This window comes from Oryctolagus cuniculus, chromosome 3, assembly GCF_051225735.1.
Source record: "Oryctolagus cuniculus isolate XC-2025 breed Fujian yellow rabbit chromosome 3, ASM5122573v1, whole genome shotgun sequence".
In the NCBI taxonomy this organism is placed as follows: Eukaryota; Metazoa; Chordata; class Mammalia; order Lagomorpha; family Leporidae; genus Oryctolagus; species Oryctolagus cuniculus.
The window spans coordinates 85426551-85440000 of NC_142869.1; the positions used below are offsets into that span (position 1 = coordinate 85426551).

A 13450-nucleotide genomic window follows, 5' to 3' on the forward strand; every position below is an offset into this window, starting at 1 on the left:
GCCCCTTACCTCTGATCTATTCTACCGCAGCACCAGTAAGACCAGACCTCCTGTGTGCTGACTTCTGCTAAGAAGCATGTCTGGAGTGGTAGTACAATGTGTATAAAATGGGGAGAGATATCCAAGGTGCCAAAACAGAGGACAAAAGAAGAAAATAACTTTAGATACTGAGGTATTTACCGTCGAATTTAAAACATTTAAAAGTACAAACCAATACAAATGAACACAGCGCAGAATCTCCAAGAGCTAAATAAACAAGATATTCTTGACAAGGCAAGGCTGCAGGGATGTGGAACAACCAACCCACAAGCTGCATAAGGCCTGCGAGATCTTTTGGTCTGTCCCTGCTAAGGCAATCACAGACAGGCCTCCAAATTCAAGAAATCTATAGCAGGCTAACTTTTAAGTTAATAATTCTGTATGGCCTGTGAATAATGGCATAAATATCCAAAATGGCTTTTAGTAGAAAAAGGTTCCTCACCCCTGCATTGGCGTAGGCTACTTCCAGAAGCCAGCCCTGCTCTCTTCACGTGAGGGTTGCTCCAAGTCTCGTAGGCATAAAACTATTTTTGCTTTATTTTGTTTTCCTGCAGCCAAGCCTCTTCAGGATTGGAGATGACCAGCAGTACCAATGACTTGCTCTGAAGCCAAAACTTCAAAAGACCTACAATGGTCACCTAGATCAAGCCATGTGGAACTTCCATGGCCTGGCATAGTCTTGGGGTTTGAGAGAATCTCATAGGATGCAGTTATAATAAGAATATGTATCTGGGGCAGTCCAAACTCACAAATCTCATACAGGAAAACATGGCCATACACTCAATTCAGAGTCATTCACTATATTTAATATCAAAGGGTCATTTTTATAACTTTTAACAGTTTAAATATCGCACCCAAATATCATCATAAAACCAGGGCAATTTCCTTAACTCAAAAGGACAAAACTTTTGGTAACTATGGAAAGAACAGTTGAGAATTTTGATTCCAGGTCAAAAATTGCTAATGCCCTAACTAATTAGCAAAATAACACAGAAATTACATGTATCAGAGACCCACGACATTGTTTCTAAGCATGTGTGCCAGAGAAAGAGTTGTTCAATTCTCAATTATTAAAATCCTGCAATGCTTAGTAAATTTAACACTGGATGTATTAAAGAGACATAAATATATTTTTATTTTTAGTATTTTTAAAATTTATGTTAGAATCAGAGACAGACAGAGTTCCCATTTGCTGGTTCACTTTTCAAATACTGCCAATGGCTAAAGCTGGGCCAGGACCAGAATCAGGAGCCAGGAAAACAATGCAGGTTCCATGTGGGTAGCAGAACCTCAATTACTAAAGCCATTAGTGCTCCCTCCTAGGGTTTGGCAGGAAGCTGGAGTCAGGAACTAGAGCTGGGACTAGAATCCAGGCACTTGGATGTGAGACACAGATGTCTTAGAGATTAGGATAACCACCTGCTCCCAGGACCTATTTTTAAAAGAATGTTTTCAGCCAAAGTGCAGATGTTGGAAATAAATTAGTCATGGACCAGGCTGTCAGGTATGGGGTACTTCAAGAAGTTAATGGAAAACAGAATTGAAAGGTAAGTTTATTTTCAGGCAAAAAGATTTCAAAATTCACGTATATATTTTTATGATATACATTTTCCGTGAACTTTTTAAAGATTCCTCATATGCATGGATTGTCAAAAATGTTTTGCACCAAAATAAACTTACTGTTTAATTCTATCTTCCATTAACTTTTTGAAGTACTCTCAAAAATCCTATATCAAAGATAGGCAAGTGAACAAAGTGCAGCAGAGTTTTACAGGCACCACATTGGAAAATCCAGAGAACTTTCATCTTACTCCAGGTAAGCATAAACTCAAAATTAATTGTATATAATCAAAATTACATTTGCAAACAACTTTAGAAATGCACTGTCTCATTGAGCTATATTACCTTTTCTTAATCTGTCCGACACAGACAATTCTCCTACCAGAACAAAAATAGACCTTTTTTCTTCAGTTGAAGATCAGACGAGGGAGTTGACTTTCAAATAGCATTTAAGAGGCAGATTATTTAAAAGACAAGCATGTCTCTCTTTAAACCCTGGCATCAGTCATGGCATCAAGATGCTCACACCCTGACAGGCAGGGAAACAAGAAAGGGGACCAGCAGCCTCCCATCCATCCCACAGGTTCCTCACCTGGGCCTGCCATAGGTATCTACAGGCTGCAGTAGACAGAACTCCCATTCAGGCCCCAGAAACCCTTACTTCCCAGTATGTAGTCCCCTGTCCAAGAGTGTGGGCTGGAACTTTCTTCTAATAAGCAGAATACAGCAATTAATGTTTTAATCACTTCTGTGATTAGGCTATGGAAAACTGGAAAGTGCACTCAATCTTGCTAGCACTCTTGCCCTCTCACTCATGTTCTGAGTTCAGGAACAAGATGGGGTTCCCAGGCATTAAGTAGTGGGGAACTGAGGCCTCAGTCCAACCAGAAGGAAGTGAATCCTGCCGAGGACCATGAGAGAGAGTAGGAATCACCATGGCTTGTGAGATTCTGCGAGCCACAGGATCCAGGCAAGGCTCAGGTAAGATTCCTCATCCACAGAAAACAGGTGATAATGTTATTGTTTTCCCTGATAAATTCTGAGGGTAGTCTACTGGTGACACAATTCCTGTGTGAAGAACAACTGCAACCAAGACGGGAGGTTTTAGGATGTGTCACTGGGAAAGACTGAGTCTATGTGCTCAGGAGGACTGGAGTGGAGGAGGGGGGTTATCATTGACCAAGACCAGATTGAGGAAGATAATCAAGGGAGGCAAATGCTTGAAATGGCCCAATTTATTCAGGGACTGCTTATCACACAGAGACTGAAGTGCAGGGTACACAGGAGACAGAACAAGAACTGAGCAAGGCAGATCACAAAAGGCTTCTCATCCACACTGGGGCATTTGGCTCCTGTCCTATGGGACCTTGTTTCAGTATCTGGACCTCTTCAAAGGGAAAATAACTGTAAACAGGGATATGGGTCCTGGACCAGTTTGAGAAACAAATATCTCATTAGAAAGGACAAGATTTTTCATCAATGACACACAGCAGGAACATGTTACTGTACTCAAGGTATCCATTCCAAAGAAGCAGGGTGTACTTGTTAACTCTTTTAGCATTGTAAGAAAGGAACAAAATGTAAACTTTTTACAGAAATTCTCAGTTATTGTTTTGAGAGACACTATTATGCTGTCAGAGGAGCCACAAAAATGTTTTAAACTGATACATCTGATTAATGATCTACAACACTTCCCACTGTGGGGATGAGAGGAGCTGCAGTTAGGAGACACATTAGTGAGCCAGTGCCACCTACCATGAATGGGGCAGCGAAGAATCCAGTGTCGCAAAGCAGAAGATGGTGCTGGAGAGTGGTACACAGCATCACAGGACAGAAGCAGAATGAGCAGAGAATTTTATGGACTCTGTGATCAGGGTGGATTTTTTTTTAATTTCTTGCCAACTGATAGAGAGAGAGGCAGGAAACTACCCTAAAAATTAGCAAGCCAGCTCAGGAGGCTCTTTCAGGTTATTTGAGAGCTAACAATTTAAAACTGGTGTTTTCCAGTAGCAGACACTGCAAAAGTTTTCCCACATACTGTTTGAGAAACTAGTGAATCCCAACAAAAGTTAAAAGTGCATCTCCATCAAAGCAGGCTGTTTTTCCTTTCCCATTATTTCCAGGGTCAGATCACCAAACCACCCTACAGAAGGCACCCTACAGAGAAAAATGAGACTGCTCCTTTCAGAGCAAAACCACCAAAATTTTGTCTCCAAAGTAGTAGCTACATTGATATATTAATGCCCTATGCAACCTAAGAGTATTTCTAAAAGTTTTCTGAACCACAATAGGATAGTCTAAATAAAATATTTCACAATTTTATCTACTATAACCATCAAAAGATTCTCAATTTCTTGTTTTTTTGTTGGATGGAAATGAGAGAAGTATGAAAGAAACATAAAATTGAGACATTATAAGAAGTTATAAATGCTTCTCACAACTTTCCTCATAAACAGATGAACGTACTGCAGTGACAGCAGTGAAATTTTAAAGAGCCTTTTGATGTTCTCATGTGGCACTGTAATCTGTCACTTATGCTCTCTCTCAAAAATCCCAACATTTTTCCTCCTTTCAAAACTTGCTGACCTGAGACTGTGAACTGAGTTTTTTTGGTGCCTTAAGTATAAGATTAGGAAGTGAGGAGGAGTTATTTTATTCTCCCAGAGTGAATAGTATCACGAAGTAGTATTCAATGCTAGCCTTTTGTTTTCTGGGATAAAATAACTTAAGTTTGAAGGTAATCAAAAACAATGTTCCATCTCTCTCTCTCTCTCTCTCTCTCTCTCTATATATATATATATATATATTTCTCTCTCTACCTCTCTGTAACTCTGCCTTTCAAATAAATAAATAAATCTTTAAAAAATATAATGTTCCCGAGATGCAAGTGAATTCTTGTTGCCAGGGACTTGAGGAGGCTGGGAGAAGACCTTCTATCCAAGTAGAAAGAGTGACCTCACTACACTCAGGAAGGAAAGGGCTGGCCTTGTTGTGCATGTAAGCTAATTCACTAAACTAGCTCAAGGTCCTATGAGAAATAGGCTTTTGCTTTTTTTTGTTGTTGTTGTTACTTTTTTATTGAAAGCAGTAAGTTCTATCACTACTGAGTTAGCCATATTATTTAGAAGTGGTATTACTTGTTTTTATTATTGATTACTTCCCAACAACAGTAAAATTATAATTTTTGGAGCCAAATTGCTTGAAATCCTTGTATAAGATTAGTTTCATCAGAAGACAAAGATAATTTGAAATCTTTTACTTCTCTTCATCCCACCTGTCTCTCAGCAAGTTAAATTATATCTTCTAGGTGGGGTGAGAGGTATTAACTAAACTCAGCTCTCCACAGCTTTGTGTTTCCTGACCTGTGAGAGAAGGTCTAGCTATATCCAACCAAACCAATTCCTGGATCAAGACAGTTGGATGAGTATAGGGGGATGATTACAATCTAAGGGGAGAAATGGTACGACATTTAACTTTCACAAGATGAAGTAGAACAGAAGTATATTTTAATACCCTTTACTGATTATCTTATTATGCATGAAAACATGCTCCATATAATAAATGCAGAGAAGCAAAGAGAACAAAATAAAACTCTCCTGTAATTACACCACTCAAAGATAACCACAGTTGACATTTGGGTGTTCAAATGTTCACATTTTCAATGCATGTATATATTCACATATGTACACTTTTACAAAAATAGTATCATATGGTATATTTAATTTAATTTTTTCCATTTAACACTGTTTATTGTAAACATTTCTCCACATCAGTAAATAAATGTGTGGATGGTATGACATTAAATATTTACAATGATTAATTTATTGCATTCCTTATTTTGGAACATTTGGATTATTTTATTTTTTCATTATTACAGATAGTACTTCAAGATTATATTTGCATTTCAACTGCATGTATCTTTAATTATTTCATTAGAATAAATTTTAAGAAATGTCATCATTAAGGTATTCTTAAATAGAAAGGAGAGAGTAATTGCTTCAAAATAACTAACAGAGGTACCAGGGTAATAATATACAAATCATAAAATTTAACACACTTTGCAATCAGTATCAAACACATAGGTATCAAACTCACATATTCCATAAAGGAAAATGGTATTTTTTAAGAAACGTTGAGATTATCTGTTTTTGGATGAGCACTGGGTTCATAACTTAGGATTTTAGATAGCTGTGGCCATTAATTAGAAAAAGGACTAACCCAAAGACTGAACATTTTATATTAAGGACCACTTTCTATTAAAAAAATAACACCCCTGTAAAACTGTAAAGTAACCCTGACTTGTTAATCTTCATTGTCAGGCTTCCATGCTTTGGCCCGGTATTGTTTTAAAAGCAAATGTTAGCATTGTGCAGAATTATATACTATTAGATTGGCTGTTTAATGCTTATTTGTATGTTTATTTTAGGAAACATAAATTATTAATAAAGATATGCTAAGTCAGGATATATCACTAACATTCTTAGTGTACATTAAGTACCCATGTGATCATGGAGTCACAAAACTGCATCAAGCTGTAATATTTTGATAATAGAACTTTGTGAAATAAGATAATCGCTATTGTTGCTTTCTCTTTTTACTTTATTAATGTAAAAACAGCCTGTGTTCAAAGAGAAGGAAAATATCTAAACAACATGGGAGGCTGGAAAGAGAAAATACAGAAAATAATACACTGCTGACTTTTCAATTACAATGTGTTTCATCAGAAACTTTTATTGCTTATGAAAGTACACAACCTGTGTATCTTTTTTATTTAAAATCAAGTAAACTTAATACTTATTCCTCCCAACTTGCTTTTTCAACTTACAGTGTATCATAGCTATTTTCTCTGTATATATTTATACATCTGCCTCATTGCAATAAATTATTATACCTTAATTTATTAGGTCAGACTCCAGTTTTTGCTATTATAAATATAGTTATCAATAACATTCTGATCAGTATGGCATTGTAAGCTCAGCTTTGAACTCTCTGTCTTCTCCAAACACAGAGAAAGTTTTATTTGTTTTTAAAGGACATGGTTGATTCAAAGATAAGAAAAATGTACCAGAAACGTAGCAGAAATTCTGATTAGACATTTTAGGCTAAAAAGTTCAGTCTTGCTAGGCTCAGAGTCTAGAAACAGGCAAAGCAGCCAAGATTTGAGTGCAGGGTAAGAGGAAAACAACGGCCCATTGTGAGAAAGGTAAATAATCCAGACAAGTGGGATGAAACTCCTCCTGTTAAACAAGGTTAATAAGCTTTTCCTGACTACTGTCAGGGCCTGGGGACCATCTGCTGGGCAATGTGGCCTAGCCATCAACACCAGGCCCAATGCACCAGCTAGCCTAGCCGTTGATAAGTATGGTCCCCATAATCAATACAGGGCAAATACTTGGTTTAGTTCTATAAAAAGTTCCTGATGAGACCTGAGGGAGGTAGTAACTATATCTGTAGAGTTTGGGGTATGGAAACAGAGTGTGATACAAGACTGATCTAATATGAAGGACAGAAAGAAGGGAAAGGAATGTGGAATAAAATTAAGTATAAATGGATTAAATGCCTGTGTTAGAAGACATAGGGGTAAGCACTAGGCACAGTTGTGAAGATGTTATCTTGGATGCCTGCGTCCCCTATTAGAGTGCCTGGGTTTGAGTCCTGTCTCTACTACTGATTCCAGATTCCTGATGATCACTCTGGGAAGCAGCAAGTGATGGTTCCAGTGGATGGGGCCCTGCCACCCATGTGGGAGACTGAGATTTGAGTTCCAGGCTCCCACTTTGGCCAGACCCTGTCTTGGCTATTGCAGGCCAGAGGCTAGAAGATTTCTCTTGTTCTCTCCGTCTCTGTCTCTGACTTTCAAATAAAATGCACATAAATGAGTAAAAATTTTTAAAGAAAAGGTATGGTCTAGGCATGGGAGTTTGGTGTGGCAATTAAGTCATCACTTGAGATATCTATATCCTATCAGCATCCCTGGGTTTGAGCCCAGGCTCGTATCTCAATTCCAGATTCCCACTGATTAACACTGGGGCTAACAGATGATGGTTCATGTACTTGAGTTGCTGGCACCCACATGAGAGACCCAGACTGAGTTCTAGGCCCCTGGCTTCAACCTTGTCCAACACTGGCTATTCCAAGCATTTAGGGACTGAACCAGCAGATGAAAAAATCTCTGTCTCTATATCTCTTTCTCTGAAGTAGAAGTAGGCTTTACCTTTACAGATTTTTTTGGTATAATGCTCTGGTATAACACCTTTTTCTTTGGTATAATGCTTTGGTATAACACCTTTCCACCTTAAAAATACCTTAAAAACTATTACTTTCTTCTAACAATTTTATGATGTTTACTGTTAAAATCTTTGATCAACATGAATATGATAAACAGAATATATACATGAGTACATATACATATGCACACATATATGTATATACATTGGGGAATGAACATTCTAACACCATTTATTAAGTAAGAAATAATGACAGATTTGAAATGCAGGCCCTATTGTATTCTAAACTTTGTGTATTCACATATACTCCTCAATTGTTACTTTGTCTCAGTGATCTGTCTATTCATTTACCAAATTATTTAGGTACAGTTAGAATACACTTTAATATCCCATAGGTCTCTACCTCCCTAAGAGTTCTTCTTTAAAATTAATGTAGTAAATCTTACAGTTCTCTAGATAAAGGTCAGCACAATTTCTCAAGTATTCTTTGACCCCTACTGAAGGAAGTTGCTATTAATTAAAATTCTGTTAAATTTCCACATTACTTTTTTTTTTTTTTTTTTTTTGACAGGCAGAGTGGACAGTGAGAGAGAGAGAGAGAGAGAGAGAAAGGTCTTCCTTTGCCTTTGGTTCACCCTCCAATGGCCGCTGCGGCCGGTGCACCGCGCTGATCCGATGGCAGGAGCCAGGTACTTATCCTGGTCTCCTATGGGGTGCAGGGCCCAAGGACTTGGGCCATCCTCCACTGCACTCCCTGGCCATAGCAGAGAGCTGGCCTGGAAGAGGGGCAACCGGGACAGAATCCGGCGCCCCGACGGGGACTAGAACCCGGTGTGCCGGCGCCGCAAGGCGGAGGATTAGCCTAGTGAGCCCCGGCGCCGGCTTCCACATTACTTTTAAGGGAAATTTCATTGGCAGTGTCCAGCAATCAGTAAACATTCATCTTCTGAGATTCTATCTCTGGAAGCAGAGTGTTCTCCTGCCTTCACGGAGGATGAGTTGGGGAGAGGTCCTGAGGGTGTAGACCTGTAATTCTCAGAGTACACAGTCTCCATAGCTCTCCTTTTCTATATTTTTTCTGCAATGCATAACTTCCTCCTTTTTCCTAACCTTCATGTACAGAAAAAAAGTGTTATTGTTACCCTCCATTTATACGTAAGAATCTTGAAGCTATCTGTAAAGATGGACACTAAGCTAGGAAGCAATAAAGCAAGATTTGATCCCAGTTCATACTAATGCCAAAACCTGTGCCTTAAACTTGCAGAAATGACAATGAGACTCCAGAGACTGCTAACTGGATACTATCTATAAAAGAAAAGGACCTGTATATATACATTTTCAAACAAGAGAACTACAGGAACTGAAGCCACCAAGGTAAGCTTTACAAATCAATTTTTAAGCCAAAAATGTACTAGGTAATCCCAGATGCATCCAGGTAAAGTCACATAAAAGAATGTTAACAACCTAAAGGAAACACCCTGGAGAACCCCAAGGAAGTGAACACATTTATCAAATTCTCCTCATCCCAGTTTCCTTTGGGAGCAAAGTGCCCAGGCTGGGATTCAGGGTTGTGCTTCTGTCCAGAAACTAGACACAGAGGTGTTAAACAGTGAGGCAATTTCTATTGATCCCAAAGACCTGCAGGAGAACATGAGAATTGTGCATATTACATCTATAAAATAATATTCCCAAATGTAACCAATGAAAATTGATTCCCAAGAAAATATGAACAATGAGAATGCAAATAAATGTTTTCTATGAAGACCCCATGACTTTTTCTGTTCCCTCCACAGCCTTCATTTATATACTACCAAAACTGCACTTGGGTTTAGTATTCTATCAAATAGCTTGTGCAAACATTTTTATACAAGCCCTCTAACATCTAGTGGTTCCCCCAAAACTTTGATGTCCTGAAAAATCTAATTATTGCTGGTAACTTTAAAAGATCACAGTAATTTATTTTTGTCAAATGTGACTAAAGATTAATGGATACAATCAGGAATAATTTGGTAAAAACATATCAAATGCAGAGAAAGCAAAATTTGTTGTTAAGTGAAGCATCAAATATAATAAAAGAGCAAATTCCATGAATGAACAGCAACAATGCACAATTCATTAACCAAATGCCCATGATTATTTCACACTTCAGAAGGCCACTGATATGGCCAGAAATTGTAGTAAAAGGATAAATATAGATTACCTTCAGCATTTCTTTATATATTTTAATTATAAACACTACCCCCAGAGAGCTACCAGTATAATGAAAGTAATAAAATGTAAGGTATTCCAACCCCTTTTAAAAATCATAATCCTATATACATATATTAAGACATTCAATTCTGTTTTGACATTCAATATGCCAAGAGACATCAAAGGTGCACAATTTTCTTAGCTGTTACTATAAAATTACAAATCTGATCAGTATTCAGGCTCTAGAAACTCTTAACTACTCAAAATCATTAACATCTTCATCATCACTATCACTGCTTAGAATCACCTGCTAATGCACTAGTTAATGCCCTGACCACTACTGAATGCCCTTCACTGTACAAAGGAAAAAAGTATTTGTCCAATAAATATTAACAAACTGTAAGATCCTGCAGGGCAAGACCACACTTTAATAGTCTGCATATTCTCAGAGCTAGCTCAGGACTTGACTCAAAAATACTAATTTTTCACAAAGATTTATTTATTTATTTGAAAGGAAGAGTTACAGAGAGAAGGAGATACAGAAAGAGAGAAGGAGTATCCTCCATCTGCTTGTTCACTCCCTAAATGGCCGCAAGGGCCAGGCTGAAGCCAGCAGCCACAAGCTTCATTTCCATTATTTATCCACACACACTAGAGTTTCCCAAGCTGCAGTCCATATTTTATTGGAAGAGATGTTTTTAGAGCTACATGGCCCCAAAACTATTATTTTTATACATTATTTCATTTTCTACCCTTGATTGACATACATGTGATATTAGCTGATATACAAATATTTGTACTTCAAATAAACATATTTACTATGTGTTAGAAATGTAACTATAACATGACATCAATGAATTTGCAGGGATATAAAGTTTTCTTTTTACAACAATTCATGAAAGTGAAAACAAGTTATATTTTAAAAATTGTGCAAGGCTGTTTCATTAGAGTTGTGAAGGAATTTCCAAAGGATGGACTATTAGGAAACACAGACATGAGACTCCAGTAGCGCAAACTGCAGACTGTGTGTTTAAGCTGCCAAGAGGACGAAGCCTTGGTCTGTGTCACGCCCCTGCACACCAGCGCTTACCTCGAGTAACAGCATCTAGTGCACAGCCACTGCCTGTTGCTCCTCCTCCAATAACAAGGATATCAAATTCAGGCGTGTTTTGCAGAGTCAGTAGCTGAGCTTCTCTGGAAGGAGGCTCCCGGTTGACAGGTTCTGTAAAGCACTCGGCTGCTTCTACATAAGCCAGGTTCACCTGAGATAAAAGTAGACCATTTTCAGTTGTTCGTGTGGGACACCAATTCAGGAAATTTTATGATAGAACTCTACAGAGAGATTTGTAGTAGAGACAAGGAATATCAGAACTAGACCCCAGACCACAAGAGGTATTGAGATCTTATGTGGGAAGAGATGTGGTGGGAGAGAGGCAGCACTGATCTGTCATCCCCCACCCCGTCCCCTTTTTTGTGAGTGGCAACTATTTAGCCAGAGAACATCTAGTTTCAGATTCAACATCTCAACTTTTGGTTAAATATACAGCAAAGTTCAATTAGTCCCAGCCAACTTTATCTATGACTTGCCTTATCTAAGACAATTTAGAGGGAAACATAAGGAAATATTTTTAACCAGTAGAAGTAACTCATTGAGATAACATTTAAAAGTACTGAAAGGAGGAGGGAAAAGTACTTTAATATCTTTCTGCAATTCTTTAAAAGTCTATGTTTCTCATTCCTGTGAATTCTCTGGCAAAAAAAAAAAAAGCAAAAAAAAAAAAGAAACCATATTCCAGAGTTTAGTGTCCATGAGCTCACAAAAGTACAACTAAACAGAATCTGCTTGACAAGAGTAAACATCTAGTCTGATTTAACCAGCTATAACAAATGGGAATATTTTCAAAGATTTATTTTAGAGGCTTCTTTATTATATATTTTAATATAAAATTTAAAAGTTTATAAATTTATTATATACTACTTTGATTTTTGAAAACTTCAGTATGAATATAATAAAGCAAGCATATTATCCCCTTAAAGGATAATGACCTTCTTTATGTCCAATTCTTTTATAGACTGTAACTTATCACCCTAAATAAAAAATGTATATCTTTAAAACAAAAGTAGTTGCCAGAAATTGGAGTCAGAATCCCAAAATACAAGTATTTTTCCCCCAAAATATTAATACAAAATGCATTCACTATACTGAACAGTGCTGGCCAATGTTGCTCTGTTATTAATCTATGAATAGAAGACTTCTATTTTCTTTTCTCTAAATCACAGCATCAGTACAATCCTTAATGGTGGTGTTTTCCCATTCTGCCATGAGGGCCACATATGAACTTCTAAACCACCGGCTGAAGTTTATTTAAGAAGTAATCTTAGCTCTTACCAAAACATGATTCTGATCATTCAAGCAATTTTTAATTCATTTAAATGAAATAAACTAAACTACTTCTTATAATTGGGTTTAATTACTAGTGGACGGGCCGATGCTGTGGCGCAGCAGGTTAATGCCCTGGCCTGAAGTGCTGGCATCCCATGTGGGTGCCGGTTCGAGTCCCAGCTGCTCCACTTCCAATCTAGCTCTCTGCTATGGCTGGGAAGGCAGTGGAGGATGGCCCAAGTCCTTGAGCCCCTGTGCCCACATTGGGGACCCAGAAGAAGCTCCTGGCTCCTGGCTTCAGATCAACACAGCTCTGGCCATTGCGGCCAATTGGGGAGTGAACCATCAGACAGAAGACCTCTCTCTCTCTCTCTCTCTCTCTCTCTGCCTCTCTTCTCTCTGTGTAACTCTGACTTTCAATTAAATAAATAAATCTTTAAAAAAATTACTAGTGGACCAATTGGATTTGATGAAAATAAATCTAGAAGCCATAGGGTGCACTGAAACAACCCTGGATTAGGGGCAGAAGGCTCTAGCTTGGACCTAAGCATCCTCAAGGACCAGCATCATGACTTCTCTCTAGGCCCTGGGTGCTTCATTTATAAAAGGAGAACGAAACCCTGGTGATGATTGTATCAATGCACCCCTAGGTTATCCTGGAACTGAATGGAATAATGAAAGACACTGGTAAACTACAAAGTACTGCCAGAGTTGTCATTGTTGTTGTTGCTGTAACACAATTTAATTCTTTGGTAGCAAATAACAAGGAGCTTTCCCAAAATATATTTCAAGTGTCACAAAAATGAAAGGTTATAATCAGGCAGCATAATTTTTCAGGCTATTAACTCAGATTCCAAACTACAAAAGTACTATTTGCCATATAATTCTTCCTAATTATCTGCTAATAACTACTTCCTCATGCTTACTTTTACATAGATTTAAGGCAACCACATGATTATAACAACTGGGTGGTGTGCAGAACATAGCATCTTTCAGTTATGGTCTGCTTTGCATCACATAATGAGAACAAGAAAAAGAATACACACACAGA

At 37.9% G+C, this 13450-nt stretch overlaps 1 protein-coding gene across 15 annotated transcripts in view; it reads right to left on the reverse strand.

The window, feature by feature from the left end:
• GPD2 (glycerol-3-phosphate dehydrogenase 2) overlaps positions 1–13450 on the reverse strand; it is a 203252-nt gene that overhangs the window by 92326 nt on the left and 97476 nt on the right. For all 15 annotated transcript variants that reach the window (XM_070070858.2, XM_089329132.1, XM_070070859.2 and 12 more), the window contains one exon: positions 11107–11278. In XM_070070858.2, coding sequence (XP_069926959.1) covers positions 11107–11278 — 172 coding nt within the window. The remainder of the gene's footprint in view (positions 1–11106; positions 11279–13450) is intronic.